This window comes from Anopheles ziemanni, chromosome X, assembly GCF_943734765.1.
Source record: "Anopheles ziemanni chromosome X, idAnoZiCoDA_A2_x.2, whole genome shotgun sequence".
Lineage (NCBI taxonomy): Eukaryota > Metazoa > Arthropoda > Insecta > Diptera > Culicidae > Anopheles > Anopheles ziemanni.
In genome coordinates, this window is record NC_080707.1 from 7,659,580 (window position 1) to 7,680,166 (window position 20,587).

The following is a 20,587-nucleotide window of genomic DNA, read 5'->3' on the forward strand; positions in this document are numbered from 1 at the left end:
ATGCACAACATTGGCACACTGTGGTATGTTCGGTATTTCCGTTCCGACTGGTTCCAAAAAAAATGTCCGAACCCCATCTCTACCAACTCCTCAAGGCTGCACGATGTTATTCTTCGCTTGTGTTGGTGCGTACATTTCACGGTCAAGTTTGACGAATCTTTTGTGTTCCCGTACGTAGCGGTCACATGCCTTGCCCTTGAAGCATGCACCGCAAACGTAAACAATCCATTGTATGCCAACCATCTGTCGGTTTGTACCCTGGCATATAACGGGATACGTCGTGGAAACACAATTGAATTTATGAATGGATTCAAAGGCAACAAATTTAGACATTTAAATATTTAAGACGCTTTGGTGACGGTTGTTAAAGAAACGTTTTGACAGTAGATTTACGGTAAATTTTATTAAACGGTTTAACAAAACATGATTCCGAACGATATAAGGTTTAGATTATTTCCAAAAATGAGGTTAATGAAAGATTTATTTCATGTTGGCCTGTTTATCAGCACTTCAGCACTCATCCAAAGGAGTCCACTGGCCAGTGGCCTGACATACAATGTCCACCGTACGCTGATGGCAGCGTACCGTTAGTGCGTCGCCGAAAAAGAAGGAGTTCCCAGAGAGAATTTTAGCACCTTGAGGAATCTTCGGGCGTCCACAGGAAATGCCTTAAAAAACGGGGTGGGAAGTATACATATTATGGTAGAAAAGCATCGTAGGTTGAAAGGGGGTTGAAGGCTGAACTTACGTGTACAGCGAGAAAGGATAGGGGTCCAACGGCCGTCGTGCTGACATTTGATGATCGGATGTCCTTTGATGGCGTAGCCGGCCGCACACCGGAACTCGATCTCGTCGTCCACGTAGTAGTGTGTATCGAGCGACTCGGGTGCGATGTGCATGTTCGCCCGGACCGGAGGGTCCTCGCACAACGCCCCTTCGCAGAAGCCGTCGGGCAAGGTCCAGCGGCCATCTGTGCCGCACTCGCTGACACCGGAACCACGCATGCTGAACCCCTCAACGCAGCCGTAGCGCACGCGATCGCCAACATCCGCCAGGAGTTCGCTGTGGTGAAGCCCTTCGAGTCCGGTCCCGGTCGTTGGAGGTACGCGCACCTTCTGCAGGTCCACCGCAACCACCCGACCATCGATCGGTGGAGTCGGCAGTAGGCGCACGGGACAGCGCTTCGGAGGTGCCGGTGTGGGCAGTTCCGGCGCAAGTCCGATGATCTTCCGAAGGGCGGCCGCCTCCCTCGCGCTCCGCTCTTCCTCCCACTGCTGGTACTGCCGGTGGAGGGGCTGAACGACGTGCTTCAGAAGGTACTTGATCTTCACGTTCGTATTCTCCTCCAGCGCAATGTCCACCTCAAGCTCGCCGTCGTAGTTGAGCTCCCGGTCCATCAAGATGACGTCGATGAACTGACAGATTACGAACCGGTACACATCCTCCACCGGCGGCGGAAAGCGCGACTCGTACGCGATCGTGTCGAGCGAACCGTACAGAATGTACGGGAGCAAGCTGTTCGGTGTCAACCGCTCCGAAGAGGTATTGCCGTGCGTCCGGACGGAGCGCATCAGGAACGAGAGCAGCTTCACGTCGATGCTCGAACCCTGGTCGGACTCTCGCTGCACGGAAAACCCCTGCAAATCGCTCCAGTTGCCGCCGGCCTCAGGTAAGTGGCAAAATGGCGACACAGGCCGCACGGCGAAGCAACCGTGCAGCAGATAGTCCTTCAGACCCTTCCAGAAGTGCACGTCCGGTCGACGGCTGACGCGGATGATCAGGCTCGCTGGCGTTGTCTGCGTCGGGACCGTGGGCGGCAAGCAAGCCGGGAGTGGTAGATCCCACTGGCCACCCTCGTCGCAGGTCAACAGATTGTCCCCCTCCAGCGTGAATCCGGGGGCGCACCGAACCTCCGCTAGCACGCCAACATCGTACGCCGGCTGGGTGCGACCGATGGGGCCACGTTCTGTGGCGTAGATTATCGCACCGACCCCGGAACACTCATCCAGCGCTAGCGGGATACACTTGAGAATGCTGATGCACTCCGGCACTGGACCAGACCAGGTAGCGTTGGTTGTGCAGTGGAGTATCTTCAGACCGGCTAGTACAAACCCTTCGTCACAGCTGAACCGCGCCTCACCACCGTAGCTGGTCTTGGAGAGCACCACCTGGCCGTTTGTAGGAGCCCCGACGGTTCCACATCGTATAACTAGGTCCAAGAATAATTCAAATAGACATGACAAATGATCCTTTTATGTGTAAGAAATCGACAAATTTTGTGTATGACTTGTTACGGCTAACGCACATCAATCAAATCTAATTCTGGAATGTCAGAATTCCAAATCCCACTGAGGGACCACATGAAATCTCCTAAATAACTCCACAAAATGTAGTACCTTAATTAGTACCTCGGATGGATCGCCAACAGAGTTTGTACTTACGTTTGCAGAAACGCGAACCGACAGTCCAGCGTGACGTGCGCAAGCAGTTAGCGCTTGGCGGTCCGATCAACTCGTATCCCTCGTCGCACTGGAAGTGTGCCTGCTGTCGGGCCATATCGTACCGAACCGACCCGTTCGGCAGCGAGTGGTTACGCGGGCAGGATCTGCAAAAGCCGGAAGGTTCCATGCGCACCGCGCCTACGGTGTGCAGTTTCGCATCCGTCCAGCGAACCAGATCGCCATGGTACGGCTCGCAGGTGTGGTACAGGTGACGTACCTCCGATGCCGGAAGCGCACGCGTCCAAACGTCCACATACGCCATCCGGCCGCGGTACGACTCCGTCTCGCTGAAGCCGCCACCCAGCCTATCCTGTTCCTGGCCCAGCACCAGTAGTCCTCCAGCTGGTACGGGAACTCCGGCGCTCAGGTTCGTCCCAGCTGCACGCAGCTCCCCGTCGAGGAACAGCTCGTACCGGCCACCGGCGTCGCTGGTCCAGCATAGGCACAAGAAGTGCCACTCGCCATCGTTGAGCGATACGTTCGTGACGACGTGTGCCCCGTTCACGTACACCACCAGCCCGCTGTAGTCGGTGAGTGTCAGTGCGTTATCCTCGCGAGCCGTAGCGTACGAGACAAGGGCACCGTAGTTGAAGTCGTCGTCCGTCTGATACCAACCGCAGACCGCCATCGCACGGTAGGCGGTAACATCCTGAGCTGTCGGCACTACCTTGGCGTACGTGTGCACGCCCATCCCCGGCGGGAAGTGGAGCACCAAGTCAACCGACGGGTGACGCTCACAGCGATCCCCGTAGTAACCGGGTGGACAGTGACATCGTACCGCCCGGTACGCCTCCTCATCGTCCTCCTCCGCACTGTCGTAGTCTTCTCCCGAGGGCGCACGAACCTTGCGCAGCTTGACCGGCTGACAGGTTCCGCCATTGCGGCAGTAGTCACGCCGCGTCGTCTCGCACGGGTTGTCCACGACAGTACAGTTGACATCCCGCAGACCAGCGGGACAGACGCACCGGTAGCTGGCCGAGAAGACGGGCGACGAGTGGTTGACACCGCTCGTACCCTGCAGCACGATTAGCAACTGATCATCGTCGTCCCCATGCCGACAGAGGGCGCCACTCGGACAAGGCATATAGTCACACGGCTCCAGCTGACACCTGCGGCCCGTCTTACCCCGTGGGCACACGCACTTGTACCCCTCGCCGACGTTAACGCACATCCCCTCCGACTCACACGGACGCGTCTCGCAGAAGTCCTTGCGGTGTTCACAGCGCGCTCCCTCGAACCCCACCGCACACTCGCACACGGCCCGACCCTCCGTCTCCACGCAGCTTCCTCCGTTCTCGCACCATCCCACCCTGCACGGATCGACATACTGCTCGCACAGTGGTCCACCGGTGTGCGGAGGCACGCACACACACTCGAACCCGCCAGTGCCGCGCACCCGACACTGTCCCCCATTGAAGCACGGTGCCGACGCACACGCATCCAGCGTCCTCTCGCAGTGCGCTCCAACGGCGTGCCCCTCACAGGCGCACTCATACCCGCCGGCAACCGCCGGATCCACAACGCACCGCCCGTTTGGTCCGCACAGCGACGTCCCGTTCTCGCACGGCCTTCCACTGCCCGGCTCCGGCAGCTGGAAGCAGTCGGCAACGCGCGTCGATCCTCGGGCCGAGCTATGGCCCACCGGGCACGGCTGGCACTGAGCCCGATTGTACTGACCCTGGAAGTAGCCCGGCTCACACTGGCGACAGAACGGCATCAGCGTCTTGTGGTATCTCGTCGTGCCCGCTCCACCCGTCCGGTTGCCCGCTTTGACCGATTTCGCCGGCTTCAGCTTGGCGACCGTACCGGGCGGACACTGCGGTTTGCACTCCACCGAGTGCTTCGAGCCGAGCCGCCGGGTCGAGTGATTCTTCGGGCAGGGTAGACAGCTCGACTGACCCGTCTGCTCGTTGTACGTTCCCAGCGGGCAACTGCTGCAACTGTTGGTCGTGTGGTTGTGATACGTACCCCGTGGACAGTGAACTGTTGGTGCAGGAGGACAAAAACAGTTAGTACACCCCCGGCCGATGAAGGGACAATCGACGCGGTATCAATGGAACCTACCACAAACGAGCTTCCTGGCGATGCTCCCATTGGCGCACCGTATCTTCTCGTCCAGCTTAAGCACGCTGAGGTCCAGGTTGAGCGTGCCCAGCCGACGACGCAACTTTTTGTTGGCGTTGATTTTGTCTAGCTCCTCTTTTATTCGCTGCAATACCCGATGTGGAGGAAGAAAGATCAAACGCGTTTCAGTCCTCTAGTAGCGCGTACCCGCGAGAAGCTATGTAAATTAGAAACTCGTGAACTAGCGTAGTTACCCGTATGTTCTCCGACTGCTTCCCATCGGGGCGCCACATGCCGAGCTGTTGGGAGATGCGCTTGTACACAACCACTTTCACCGTGGCCCCGCTCGATGTATCTGCGTCATCCTCGGTGGGTACAACGCTTCGCCGTACGATCCGGTACCGCATCGAGTCATCGGTGGTGGGTGTGTCGATGGTTCCGGAGCAGAATGGTACCGTCGCTAGCAGGGTGCATTCCTCCTGCCCCTCACACATCGCATCTCGTAGCCCCTCGGTGAACGCTTCCGAAACCTCACCTTGGGCATCTTTGTCGCCGCAGAGGCTCGGATCGGGGGCACCGTCCAGGCGGATCGTCAGTACCTTCTCCACACCGACTGGGTGCACCGTTTCGCTGCACTCCGGAATAGCCAGTGGCTGGCCCCAGGTCGGCCGGGCCCGCTCGCACACCATACGTACCGCGCCACCGTCCTGGCGATCGTGGAACGCGTACTCACCGATGCAGCTGAGTTCGCACCACACGTGCGTGGTGTTCTGCGCGCACACCGACACGCCATGAGCTGGCGCCGGGATCGGTCCCTCGCAGTTATACTGACGCACCTCCACCTTCACCGTGCACTCGGCTTCATTGCCGGAGGTGTCCACCGCCCGGTAGAGGACGTGATGCACACCTACCGCTAGATACCCGGGACTGTGGCTCACCGTCAGCGTCACGTTGTCCGAGCCGGCGTTGTCGTACACCACCGGTTCGTCCCACTGTACCAGCAGCTCCTGGGGGTTACTGGCGTCGCTAATGTACTGCACCGGGGGATCCACACACTGCTCCAGCACCGGCGGTGTCTGGTCGATCACCGAGACGGTGAAGCTACAGCGGGCCTTGTTCTTGAATGCGTCCACCGCGACGTAGGTGAACTGGTGGTCGCCCAGCGGCAGCCTACTGCCACCATCCTTGAGTGCCGGCTTCGACCAGTAGGTGTAGTTGTCGCCACTGTTGTCAAACACGTACGGCTGCTGGAGTCGACGGACCACCGCATACGGGTAGTCGTCGTCCAGCAGCACCGTATAGTTGCCCGGACACTCGATGTACGGCGGTACGATGTCGATGCAGCGTGGTGTCTTTGTTTTGCTCCACACGCCGGTTCGACGACCCCCGCACTGCTTTGTCGATGGTCCACCTTTCATCTCGAATCCAAAATCGCACACGAGTGTGCAGTTGGCACCGAACGCCGACTTTGCCTCAGCACAGTCGGTTGGATCGTACGTGCCGAATGCCACCTTCGGCAGGGCAGGACACAGAATCTCTGATAGTGAAACAAACGAATTATTGAAGAATCGATAAGCTTAGGTACATGAACCTAGCAATGGAAACATCTTCCTCAGACTTCATACAAGCTCTCCAGCGTGGTCTGTTTTGATCCGCGCATACTTACGCGTGCAAGTCGTCTGCAGACCGTCCCACTTGGATAGCGGAAGACAGTAGCGATTGTGGGAACCCTTCAGGTAGAAGCCCTGGCCGCACTTGAACGCACACTCCGTGTCGATAGGCATCGCCACCGTGAGCCGCTCGGCCGTGACACTGTAGTTCTGCAGGAAGGACTTGTTGCGTGGCGTGTAGTCATAGAAGAGGTCCAGATCGGGATTGCTGCATACCGCCATGCCATAGTAGGGAATGCTGAGCGGAGGACATTTCTTCACTATCAGAAGGAGATTATGTACAGAAAAAGGGTCAATGGAGCACCGAAACTTAGGACACTTTGGAGATATGGTTGAGTGGAAAACCATCGTCGTTGGTTATATGATGACTGAGTTCAGAGATACATACTCGTGCACTTCACCTCGGTGCCGGACCATTCGCCGTTCTCCTGGCACAGTCTGATACTGCTACCGGTCAGCTCATAGCCCGGTCGGCATCGAGTGCCGCAAGCCGCATTTAACACCTGTCCACAAGGCTTCGGGTCCATCACGAAGTAGCCGTGTTCTGGTGCACGCAGCTTCGGGCAGGTGATGGCAACGCACCGTCCGTCCTCGTTCTCCTGGTAGCCATGCGGACACACGCAATCCCGCTCCGAGGTAGCCCCTGGTCGCAGAGTTATATGGCGTGAGCTGCGGCACGGTTCACACTGTCCTCCCGCCACCCAGAACGTCCCAACTGGGCATGGTTGGCATTGACCTCGCAGCCCCGACCCACCATATCCAGGTTCGCAGGCGCACCGGTAGTGTCCCGAAGTGGAACTACAGCTGCACACTGCCCGGACGTCACAACAGCTCCCCGATTCACACAATGTATCACAGAGCGTGGCGTTAGCCACTGGCAGCGACGGACCTGGTCGGTAGTCGTGGTGTAGTGCCTGTCGGACGAGCGTCTCAAACTGCTCGAAGCTGGTGAGCAGGTAGCGATGCTCGGGAGACGTCACCAGACTGGCCAGCTCCGCGTCGTTACCCGACTCGATACCGATGGCGAACATCGTCACACCGGTCGACTGCAGGCGTTGCGCCACCGGAATCGGACTCGGCCCATTCGAGTATCCATCGGTGATGAGAAAGATAGTACGGGGGTTGGCAGGACCGCCTGATACGGTTGACTTTTCGAAGATCGCCTCCGCCTCACGTAGGGCTCCGTAGGTGTAGGTTCCTCCTCCACTGTATTCAATCACCGGCAGCTGATAGTTGAGCAATAGACACTTGTCGTTCGCTGGCTGAGGGTTCGAAATCTGGTCCACGTGGCGCATCACCTTCGTTCGCGAGCTGAACGTCACCACAGCGACGCGCGTCCGGTTCATACTGACGTCCAGGTCGGCCAGCAGCTTCTTAACAAACCGCAGCTCGCTGAGGAAGTTGCTCGGACCGACACTGGAGCTGGCGTCGATCAGGAACACAATATCCAGCCGATCGCCAGCCATCTTCAGCTCGTTAATGTGCTTCCGGAAGCGTCCATTCACGAACTCCACCCGCGGTGACGAGGACTCATTCAGCTCAACGCTCTTGGGACTCCAGAAATCGACCGTCGAGCCCGTGACCCACTCGTCCGGTTCGACGCTATCACCACCAACCGTCGTCGTGCTGAGCTCCAGCTCATCGTCAGGCCAACTCAAACTACTAGCATCGGAAGTTGGCGGCGTAGCTGACGTGTCCTCCTGCCGCAAGCTTCCTACGTTCGACACCGTTAGCAAATGCAACGCCAACACCTGAAACGCGTACAGCGAGCACCATCTAGCAAGGAACACCACCATTACGATCTGCTTACTGCTTGAGGAACGACTGAATGTGGAAGTTTATTGTAGAAGGTCTTTCTCCTGCACTCAATTCTCGTACAGAGGCACAAAGGCAGACGCACAGCCCAGAGAACCCGCCCTACTCGCACTTCCTGTATTCTAATCGCGACCGCCTTGCCACTCTGCGTCGAAGATTCCCGCTTAAACCCGTAGCAACGCCGTAGCTAACTAAGCCGGCTCTTATCACAATATGAAAGATATGTTCCCGAACACTACACAGACAAAACAAAAGAAATTGAGACGTTTAAACCCGTGCACGATGCCCAAATCTTCGTAGCACTGCAAACTCCACTTCCGCAGCAAGCTCATGATATATGTGGTCAGGTTACCTACGGTCAATCAAAGTTGCTATGAGATACCGCCATACTTAGAGCCTTTCTGGAATATGAAATCCAGAAAAATCTTCCTTAACGCTTTCATAGCAAAGTGCTATCTTTCGTTTCCGACCATAATCTGACGATCTTTCATCATAAGCCGAAACTGTGAAAAAGTTTATGTCATAACCTTAGACTTACGCTCAGACACTTGGTGAAGCGAGGTAACTTCTTCGGCGGTCCTCGCTCTACTGTGGAAGCGTCTACACTGACGCAACTGCATGCCCTAGTTCAGCTTCAAAATAAATCTAAACCGCACAATCTTCGACCTCATCGTAACCCACTCCGGACGACGATTCTACCAACGTTCAGTGATAAAACCATTCCCCTACTCCGTACTCCCCAAAGGATTGGTACCTTCAAAACACTGCTTACATCGGCCAAAGTCTTCTATTTTATTATTCTTCATATAACAAAGATGATTCAGTGCGTTTTCAAAGGTGTTTTCTCGAAGGAGGAGAGTATCCTCAAAATAATAGAAACAGCGTCGCTTTTCTTGACAGTTGATAAAATCTTTCTTTCGACACTTCCTTTTAATGAAAAGGGAAATGAAACAACCGAAACGTGCAGGGTAATAATTACAAGTCTATAATTTGTTGTATTCTATATTTCTCTCATGACCGTCCGTTCATTTCATTTTAAGCTTAGTGTGAGTGTTTCGTTTTTTTATATATACACATTTAAATCACGTTTGTAATTATTTTTTGTTACTGTTCACTGCATTTAACGAAAGGTAGCAGATTCTGTTTAAACCTGATAACTTTCGTTTCACTACTGCCAGTTCAAATTTGATCGTTTTCCCTTCTCGTACCGCTCTTTTGTGTTTGTTGTGTTTTGTTTCTTACCGTACACAGACAAAATACTATCCTCTTCGCACTTTCAACCTTCTTTAGGTGTGTTCTGACCGCGTTGAAACTGATAGCGTTTGTTGCTTTTTTTTCTCTTTTATATCGTCATAGCTACGTTTAGTAGGGGTTTTAATTTTATATATTCGTTTGTTGAGTAAGCAGTTGCTCTAGTTAATCGTCCCCTGCTTGCTACCTTCATGTCTACCAAGTTTTTTTTGAGTAAAGTTCCTATATATTTCCATCTGATGCAGTAATAATTGTTTCATATGAAGTATGTGTATAGATACACATAACGATGTGTGAGTGTATATATATTTGTATATGCTTTATGTATAATAATATATGTTTATTTCTCGATTTATTTGTAATGTTTCCTATGATTCATAGTTTTAATATTATTTTAATTTTTTTTTAGTTTTCTTCTTCCTTTAAGTATTCTTTAAATTACATGCAGATCGAATTCATTTTCTCAATTTTGGTTCAACATGTATTCATAATTTTCTCTTTCTGTCTCCCTCTATCTTTTGTATTGTATGTGTTTTTTTTTATAACCTTTATTTGAACTCCATTTCTTCTCCCTACGCATTTTGTTTTCCATTTTCTCCCAGAATTTCCTCCTACCGATCACCTTTCTTTCCTGCCATCATCTCTTGCTTCTGGTTTTAACGATATATCCAATCCAAGTCCACGCTTACACACATCCGGACGCAAAAGGTCTACTTAGGATGCTTAAATGCCTCAAAAATGTTGGTGCGACAAGTCGAAAAGCATGTCACACTCGTGGTTGCTCGATCAACGTAACTGTTTAAATAGAACGTTTGTTAAGAGCCGATCGGGAAGATGAAAAGTAGAAAACCACAATCAAAATAAAATTGGTGGAACAAACCAAACACCTAACCCCGCATGCAAGGAAAAACTTCTTTAGTGTGACATCCAGTTGTCCTGAGAATATCTCCTGCTGGCATACTTGCTACCGTTCATTTTTATCTTCCATTCAATTTGTTATATTACTTTCAAAAATTATGACATTTTGTCCTAACGCCTTCCACCGATTTTTATTTTCACTTTTCATTTTTATTCATCCTACTGCTTGCTATTCTATATTTTTCCGCACACTTTACCCACAATAATTTGAATTTACCTTGCTTTGATAACTGAGATAACTGATTGTATTCGCGCGCTAGTGCGGGCGCAAAACTAAACTGGAACAACGCACGCATACGTTCATACACATACTTACACGCACACACCCACTCACACACATACAAATACTTTCTGTCCCGCAAATGCCATAAGTCCAGGGTTTCCATCGTTGATCCTACGCTCTCGCCACATTCTTTAGAAATCACATCCTATTGGCTCCTGACCGGTGTCCACGCTTCGGTGCTTGATAATGAATCCTGTTTTATTCTCGGTGTGCCTATCTCTGTTTGTGTTTTCTAAACGTTATATTGTAGTGTATAGCTACGAATGTCATGTTGTCTGCTGTCTCCGCTCAATTCAAAGTCTGTTGGCTATAGCCTCGCAGTGCGGTACCATCACCGTCGTTCGTTTCGGCTCAATTTGTTGCTAATCTGGTCGCTTTGTACAAGTAGAGAAGTTGAGGACCTGTGTGCGCCGAGAGGGAGGCTAGTTCAAACCAAGGATGGGTCGGGCCCAAAAGCTTCTCCAGCGCTGCCCACTGGATCGACACTGTTAAACCCTAGCTATAAAGGTTGGAACATTCGCATTTTGCCGTGCTTTAGTATTTTCCAAGCGGGGGAACACTAAGCTTGCAAATTTGTTAGTAAGTAGCGTGTGTTTGTGTTGAAATTTGTGCCTTCTCGTGCCATACCCATGTTGTTGACGCTAATACAACATCTACGAATACTGTCATTCTGCCCCAGTTCTATGTAAATATTGCCAAAAAATAGTACTATAGTTGTCAGTGACTGCTGAGTATCTCTTTCGCGTTTTGCTTGCTGCGCACTACTGCAGAATATTGTGATGCTTAGGTGTGCTTTGCGGTTGATTTGGATCATGTTCGCTATAACATGCTCACATTTGTTTTGCTTGTGTTCCATTTCCGGTGCATCATTTGCAATTCATATTCTCTTTCCTAGATACCCTATGTTTGACTACCTTTTTTTTCTCATCCATCACTCTACGAGGGAGCAAACTTAAACTAAAAAAACAGTACTTAGACCGCGGCGTCTATATCGTAGGGGTAGTGTAAATAAATTTAAGAAATGTATTTGAAACACTACAGCCAAAATAACTAATAGTTTCTACAAATAAGGGTCACTGTTCGACTAGGAAATTACGCTGCATAAGTCAAAAAGCTCTTTATCTATTGCTTCTGTTTGCCAAACTTCGAAAAAGTAGAGGTTTGCTGTTATATAAGACTCCTGTTTGCAGTCTCGACGCAATCAGATAAAAAACGAAAGCAGCTTTCCAGATGTACAAAAAAAGGGTTTGGAAATAACATTGGGCAAATATGAATACGGTAAATAGAAACAGCTAACATTGTACTTTCATCATTGTACTCGGGGATGCTCCAAAGCGAACGTGACAACCAAGATCCGCGTGAGAAAATTGTCGAACATCAAAACCTAACGGCCATCTAGTAAATGCACACCGCCATCGTTTCGCTCAACCGGTTCATCATATTTAATTTGAAAACTCCTAGGTATGCTTGTGTGATCGGAAAATTTGTCTAAAAGTATGCAAGGGCACCACTCGAGTAAACGCGTCTTTGCGTCCCCACTTCCGGTTACTTCCCTTTAAACCTAAGCATCCGGCAATACTCGTCCCTACACCAGTTCTGCAACATTCGCCCACCTTCGTTGCGCCGTGCGTAAATCGTTTACAGATAATGATCAATTGATAATAGCTTTCTTCTTATTATAACTGGATTCATCCTCCCGTCTTGATTGTTGTTTCGTAATGTTCATTGATTCAAATATAATACAATACATTTAATAGAATAATAATAATATAATTGATTAATCTTTGTATTTTTTGTTGATTTTATGTTTTGCCTTTGATCTCTGTGCACTTTTAGTCAATGCTGGGTTTTTTTTTGCTGGTTATTGTTTGTATCATGCTTCTTTTGCGCTTCGCTCATTTTTGTTCATTATAAAGTCAGGGTAAGTAAGTAAATTGTGGTTGATGTGAGGTGGAGTAGGGAATAGCAAGAGACGAGCGATGCTATTGATTCAGTTACCAGCCTAAGGTGTGTTTGTATCTACTGCCCCATGCCGAACGCATCCTACGCAACTCCGAATACTATATCCGAGAGCCTGATATATCTCGTTCTCGGACTCATTTTTGCTTCTTGTTACACGGCAAACGGATACGGAGGTTGCAGAAAACAGTCTCGGTAGAAAAATAGATAGGAAAGACATTATTATCTCGTGTTTTTTTTTCATTTTTGTGTGATTGGATCCTTTTCTGCTTCCACTTTTATTGTTTTCGAAAGATAAATTTACTTTATCTTCTGCTTTCATACTTCTCCTTTTGTTTTCATCTGTTCCTGTTCCTATCTATCTATATTTGTTGTTTTTTTTTTCTATCGTCTTCTGCAGCTCCGTATTTTATCCTCCTCCATTACATCAAACCCTTCCGTTCTAATGCTTTCACCCTTCGGCAAACGAGCATGTCTAGTTTTTAATTTATAACAACGACTACGCAATTGCATCATTAAACACAGTAAGTAAGCCTGTCTGCTGGCGATATAATGCTTCGAATTTGTTTTCAAATCACGATTAGTTAATTGATTAATTTATTATCTCTCGGCTCTCTCCTGGCAGCCACTGCAATATGAATAGATGCTATTTGATTATAACGCGTGTGGGTGTGCTGGGTTGGAATTTTTAAACCCTCGCAGGATTATAAAAGAAGCGACTGAGGGTAAAGAAGGAAAGAAAGAATCGCGACACCAGTTTTGGCGGCGAGAGGAAGAGAGAGAGAGAGCTAGAGAGACAATAACAGAATTGCAAAAATTCTAATCTAAACTGGTCACATAAGCCTGCAAAAGGGATGTCAAAACAGTATAGGTAGACACAATCGATATTATTAGATACGTATCTAGCTCGGCATTACCATAATACTTCTGTTTGCCCTTGTTCCTCTTCTTCTTAAATAATCAATTAACGCCACACCAATTCGAAAATGCTCGTTGTTTCATTTTGTTTTGTTTGTTTTTGTTTGTTTTGTTGTGTGTTCTGCATAACTTGTAACATGATCAACAGTTTACAATATATCTAATCAAATGTTCTTTTTTTTTTAATTATTCTCCACCGCCATTAAAAAATGTTTCCGCACCTTATTATCTCTCGAGACCCCAAATGTATCTTTCCGTATCGCAATGCGTTTCCAATTTAAACGAATTTTAAAGCAACGGAGAACTGAAATGAAAACCATCTTTCGAATTATGTCTTCCAACCCGGAATTTAAGGATGCTGTTTTTTTTAAATGGGTTCACGAGAGCTTTGCTTTTGCTTTTCCTCATGTGCGGTGCATGTGCTGTCTAGGTTTCTGGAAAAAAAGGTTTGATTAGCTTTGCTTCGTACGAGAAGTGTGGATGACTTGGTTGGCCTGCGCTACCGTGACCGCGTCGCGATGCCGTTCTTAAAGTTTCCTAGTGTACCTATCGTTTCTTTTATGTAGTTTTCTTGCTGGTTTATCTTGTTTCACCTTAAGTATCCACAATGTTTCATGATTTGCTTTGCCTTAAGTTCACAAACGGTGGGAAGATTTGTTTTTCTTTTATTTTGCTTTTAGGTGCAATAGGTTGTCCTATCGGGGTCGGTTCAAATGGGTTGTATAGTTTAGCACAGGTGTTTTCTACTACGTTTCGCTCCGGAACTGACTGATTCCTGCTTTTCGGCGTGTTCGCCATCTCGCGCAACTCATTCGTCAGCTGAGGAAACGATTTCGAGCTACCAACAGGATGATGGGTTCGACTCGCGCGGTTAGTTCTGGGCAGGAAAACTACGCCCCCCCTCTTTTATGGTGGCGGGGCAGCCGGAGGTGGGCTGGGGTGGGTAAAGTTCGCAGAAAATATATCCTATGGATTTGCTCTGTTGGCTAGCGTTACGAGCTTGCCCTCGTAGCTGGAGTGTGCCCTAGGTCCTTTCCTTTCCTTTTTTTGTATATGTGTATATCTATATATATATATTGTTTAATAATTCGTTTTCAAAGTAATTTCACCACGTCCTCGGTACGGTGAGCAGGAGCCAAAAAACACACACACACGCGCGCGCACACACACACACACACTTCACGCACATTACACAGTCTAAACAGTCCCGTGGTGCACCCATCTGGCTTTCTGGTAATTAACTACGGCCCGTCTTTTAATGGCACAGGAGGCTCTACGTTCGTTCGGCTGCTGGAGACAGTACCGGTTAAAGAGGTGCGCACAGAGAAACAACAGTAGGCTGCAGAGAAGCGCTCTAGGATACACATTCTACTGATACATCGAAAGCGATGTAGAGGCGAAACATATCTCCAAAAGGAACCGATTGGTAGAAAGCAAAAGCAAACAACATCCTCGCCCTGGACCATAACAGGAAGCTAAAAAAGGAAAGAAAACCAAACAAACCGATGCTATCAAGACTGCACTGACTGACAGGTGCCTTAGGAGAATAAAACATAAATGGAAACATTAAAACCAACGGAAACTACAGGACACCAACTCAGGCGCCTTTAATTGGTACAGCGTACGGGAGGTCCTTTAGGTAGCGGCTAAGGCAGCCTTTACTAGATATTATATGTGCTTCTCATTGCGTGTCTAATATAGAATTTCTTTTATTATATGTGTATATATATACTTTAGTTTGAGATGAGCTCTCTCTACATCTCACAATCTAATATTTCCGTATTCTACCCCCTCCGTGTCGTCTATTTAACGATTTTTTTTCTTCACATTAGTGTATTCATTGTATCATACTTTCATTGTTGTTTTTCCTTCCGCTTTCCCCGTGTGAAGGTCGGCAATACTTAGAGTTAATATACATACTATAGTTAATGTTTCACCGTTTAGGATGGGGAAAAAGAAATCGACTTTCTTCTCCATACGGACTGGTAAAAGGTTTATGAGCAAAAACCCAAAACGTAATCAGCGTGTCTATCGCAACCATTGTGTATGACGTGATGTATGTTTTACCCTTCCCGGTACAGGATTGCTTTTTCCCCAACCTAAAACGAGCCGTTCGTTCCAGTAATGCACACACGCATAGATATAGTTGCTTGGTAAAAAGGTTATCGAAAATATACGCTTTTAATTATTCCTTTCCGCCATTCTGGCTCGCGTCGGATTGCGGTTATCTTATGGAGTTTGGATATCATTTTGATAGTATGTATGATATTTGATCGATGCATGCGTATTATACGGTTCGGTCTACCGGTGTGTCTCTCTGCGTAACTGTTGTTACGCAACGCCACACAAATGCACAGCGACACACGAGTGCACAGTAGCTATAAAAACGCACAATCCATGTAAACTTGCAGCCAAGTTGTTAAACTGTGCAAACCGGCTTTGGCGTGAGAAGTGAGACGGTGTCTGGCTGACAATGTTGTAAAATTCCTTCCCCAGCTGACCAGCCAGTTTTGGATCATGAAAACATGTTAGGAAGTATAAACGGCCCGGCTGCAGGACACAGAAACGCAAGTGAAGGGAGAAGTAAAGGTTAACTTAATATGTCCCTTTACAAACACATTCTCGTATTAGAAATGGAGTAGACTCGTCACGCATTGGAAAACATTATTTTAACCTGGTTTAGGTGACCATTACCTACGGTGATACATGATTTCGAATAATTTTACTTTGATTTTACGAAAAAAACGTCAACGTTCTGTGCACCGATTGTTTCTTCTACGCTTGTATTCCTCCTGTGTTAACTTTACCATAATTGTAGTGCGATATTACTATTGTTTAGTTTAGAACAATTTGCCTGCCCGTGACTCTGCGGTTTTTATTTTACTTGTTTCTCTACCGTACGTACCTGTTGTCTCAAAACGTCTACTACGCTTGCTTTCGGTGTTCTGTTTTAAATTTGCGCTCTGTACCGCGTACGATTGTTATTTGGGCGTGTTGGGATAATGTAAATGTGTGTTTGATTTGCTCCTTCTCTTTTAATTTAATGTATGAATATATATATATATATGTGTACTGCTGATGTTACTGTCTCTAACCTACACAATACCGGAACGCGGAAAGTAAATCATCACTCTCGGGGTTAGCTTGTACTACCCTTGTTTGACTGGAACCGCGCGTGTCTCATTAGGTTTTAGTGTTATTTTTCATTTTCTACTGCTTCGTACTGTTTTTGCACAGACGATTCGCTCTCATTCGACCACTCAAGTTTGCAGTTGCTTCTTGGCTATATCGTCCTATCTATGCACACGATGACTTTACAAGCCATGTAGGTTGTTGTATGTACCCATGTGCCGTCGCGAACGTTAATTAAATATTTATTTAAACCATGTTCTAATGCCATCCTACGTTTACCATTTTTTGTTTTTTGTTCTTCAATCATTATTTTACGTCACCACACCTTACTGATCTGTCTGCTTTGGTGGTATTCTATTAAACTCGGCCAGCTTGTCAACTCACAACTTGCTAAATTTATTGTACCCGAAAGTCATATCGTCATAGTGTACCCAAAAGTATTATGCCGGGATAGGTTTCAGGCGTTATAAAAGTTTTAAATATTATTACGTTAAATTAATGCTCTAGCGTTTGTCTTTTGCCTATCGGTCCCTACTGAGCTGCAAAGCTGTACTCGGTAAGGCAACCATGCTGAAGATGCGTCGGAATCATTCGTCGGTTGTGTTTGTTTCGTGGCAATGCCAACCATTTGTACATGTTGTTTTATTGCAATTTAAGGAGGCGGCTCAGGCAAACTACAGCTCAGTTTATTGTATTGCGATAGCTTGACAAGGCAGCACACGCTAGTAGCTGCTGGTAAGCAGTATTTCTTCACCCCCTGGTCGATGCTGGGGTATGCTTTTAAATAAAAACTTCCCTAACTTTAGGATCTCCGGTTTAGCTAACTCAACATCAGTCCGGTAAAGACTATTCTTGATTCAGTGAAAAAGAAATTTTGTGATAAAATAAATCACGGCGTTCGTATGCTAGTTTTCCGCTTTTCCCTCGCTCCGGTGTGTTTTAAATTTGCAAACGAAATGGCCTGTGCGTATATTGTCGGTAAAAGTGTGCAATCGATAGAGATGAGTTTTTAAAGTATCAAAAGGAATGGATGTGCAAAAACACTACCCAAAAGCGTTGCGCGAAATGCTTGTGCCGAAGGCTGGCCTGGCTTCCCATCCTACATATCATGTCGTTAGCGAACATATAATGTCGGTAAACTGCTAAAACCAATCGGAAATGTTGAACGTTACTAGATAGTGTTTGCAAACATCTCCTGGAAATGTGCAGGCTCTCCGGGCAAGAAAGTACCGCAACGATCTGTTCGCAATACCGCACACCGAATAGTATAAATGTGATTGTTTGACATCGCATACCGTAAATATTGTTTTCTCTTTTACCTCCAGCTTCGCCACGATTATATTTGGTCGTCGCTTCCGGGCCTCGTTTCCCATGGTTAATTTTTGCCTGTCTTGTTAATTTTACGTTTTACATTTGTGATATCAGGACAGTTATAAAGAGGGTAAAATAACGTCCTTTGTCTTTAAACATAAAACAATACACCTTTCATTTGCCTTACACAGCATATTGTTGAACCCTTAATTGCAATTTGTTACCGCGCATCGATCTGAAGTGGCGTATGCTTCACGTTTCTACTTATGTGATGTGATGTAAAAAAATAACCACAAACCACCAATTGATGACCTTACTTTTCTTTTTGTTTAACGTCAGGGAAATCTTCAAAAGATCCGGGCGCGACTCCGATGAACCATACTAGAACTTCTCAGCCTACAAACTCGTTGTGCTGCGTTGTCATCGTCAATTATGACGGATGAAACTAGAAAAGCAGACAGGCATCACGCTATATCCCGGTACGCTATACTCAACATAAGAATAAGCGCATGCAAAAAGCGGTTTCGAATCAAATAAATTACTCACATTGTTGATGGGTGTGTTGTTGAAATGTTGATTCAATCTACAAGCATAAACTCAGCAAATAAATAAAACCATCCTTCTCTATCTGAGTCTTAAAAAGTAACACACTGGAATATGTGTGTGTATATAATTTTATCTTTTTGTCGCTCTGACGTCTTTGCCGAAATAGTCTGTACACTTAATCGAAGCCTTGTTTCAGTAGTAACACTATGGATTTAACTATCCTTCTGTTTACAGTCAACACCGGGAGCATCGCAACAGACGAAACTCACACATCCATTACAGCCAGTCGATTTTATCTTAGCGATCGTTATGTTTAAATTGCATTAGAGAAGAAGCAATCCTTCTGCCTTATGAAAAGGGGATTGTGAATTAAAAACACAAGATAAAAGAAGTGGTAAAACAATAATCGTAATTTCCGTACTAAATACATCCTATTCTCTTCATAAATGCTTCAAACTGTAAATTGCTTTCTACGCCTCCCCCGTTTTCAACTCTGCCTTCCTTTTGATTAAGTAACGGATGTGTGGGAAGCGTTGTTATTAGTGGCGCTCGAGGATCGCTTGCAACTAATATGTTATTTCCGATGCGGGGTCGTATTTAAAAGTCGCTAATGCTCTTCCATGTTACTGGTAAGTTCAATATGTGCATATCACAATGAATACAACACCAAGCGTAACAATATTCGAACCAGACGCCCTTCATTACCTGCCGAACTTATTCAAAATCGTGCGCCATCGTCGTACACAAACTCGCTTCCAGATTGTTTAAGAAATCCTTAACTAGTGACCGTTATGCAGTTTTGAGAAAAAGAAGAAATGTTTTCATAGTTTACATGGACACATACATGTACTGGCAGAAATTACGTGATTTTTCGTTACGAGAAAGCAAGCGGCGCACGAATGCAGAGCAGAAAAAACCATTGCCTATTTAATAATGCATAAATTACATTTAAATTAGATTTACGGAATCGCTGTACACCGTGTCTTACGCATTACGCATGTCTTACGGGTACGGGAAACGAAGTGTAATCGCTACCGTAATCGTGTAATTCCGCTGCTCAATCTGTCCAACATTATTTTGGCTTTCATACCCTATAATCGCATGTGTAATCTGGTCAAAAAAAACATAAACAAAACACAGATATCGCTTGGCCCGATACACGAGAGACCAGCGATTACGCTTCGTTTACCGTACGCTTTACGGTACGCTTCAACTCAATTTAAACACAACTCAACTAATTTGATCTGCGATGCAGTCGCAAACACAAATTAAAATTGATGAAAAGGTTCATCAAATAAAAAACAAACAAGACTTGATTACGAAATCTCCAAAACGACCGGATTGCAAATGGATTAGGTTGATCCAAGCTCACCATTTGTATTAGAGAATGACTCGTCATGCTGGACACTCAACATATCGACGCAGAGTTTAGATCGTTTTTAATATCTAGGAATCATCTTGACACCTCAAAAGACAAAACCAATTTTTTAAATTTAGTCAATTCCCCATTTTTTCGCTGTTTTCAAAGATTGTTTACTTTTTGTGTTACATACACAACCACGAGAAAGTTACATTACGACATTACGAAACAAAACACATCACATGAATTAAATATGTTAAAATTTAAAAAAATTTGAAACTATCTTACATAGATCGATGCCGGACGCAAAGGGAAAACTCAAGTAAACTTAGATAATCGGTAGGCATTAGACCGAAGACGGACGTTACGGCAACGAAGAAGAAGGCGTAGCATACCTTCGTTTGTGAAATAAATAATTTACATTTGACGAAAACGGCATTGTACAAGGTTTTGTACACGTTAAAATTGTTTAAATCACCATTTAAACCTTATTTGTATCTCCCCCCCGCGATCGCTACAAGCATGCGCTGTTGTGTTGGAATCACACAGACAGTAAAAAAAAAAGGTATAAACTTTCGTCGCTATGTTGAGTGTTAAACGTAGTACAGCGTAATGTTATCCGGACTTCTGTGCCGAAAGGGAAAGTTTGTAGAAAAACAGAATACAATAAATTTGAACTGGCGCGTACAAAAGCAACCTCAAGAGCGCTAGTCACAGGACATTATAAAAGTAGAATGTTCTTAGAAATTATTGGGTAGTATAGTACGTTTGACATTAAAATCCTAATCCCTAGCATGTGCCTTCAACGCTACCTCTGCTCGATGCGTAGAGTGCCACGTTGCGGTAGGGTTGTTTTTTT

The 20,587-nt window shown here is 46.8% G+C and overlaps 1 protein-coding gene across 1 annotated transcript; it reads right to left on the bottom strand.

The window, feature by feature from the left end:
- Positions 1-510: 510 nt before the first annotated feature.
- On the bottom strand, positions 511-8,031 carry LOC131290682 (sushi, von Willebrand factor type A, EGF and pentraxin domain-containing protein 1-like). The gene is made up of 7 exons (XM_058319845.1): positions 6,624-8,031; positions 6,232-6,495; positions 4,820-6,102; positions 4,566-4,710; positions 2,442-4,484; positions 749-2,209; positions 511-668 (listed from the first exon to the last, which is right to left on the bottom strand). Exons 1-7 carry the CDS (start codon positions 8,029-8,031, stop codon positions 511-513), a joined length of 6,762 nt encoding a protein of 2,253 aa, XP_058175828.1.
- Positions 8,032-20,587: the final 12,556 nt, after the last annotated feature.

Excerpts from the sequence above, each read along its gene's own strand:
- LOC131290682 (XM_058319845.1), bottom strand. The coding sequence starts at position 8,031 with ATGGTGGTGTTCCTTGCTAGATGGTGCTCGCTGTACGCGTTTCAGGTG. Across the intron at positions 6,103-6,231 it reads TCTGCAGACGACTTGCACGC|AGATTCTGTGTCCTGCCCTG; the intron begins GTAAGTATGCGC and ends TTTCACTATCAG. Across the intron at positions 4,485-4,565 it reads CGCCAGGAAGCTCGTTTGTG|TTCACTGTCCACGGGGTACG; the intron begins GTAGGTTCCATT and ends CTGCACCAACAG.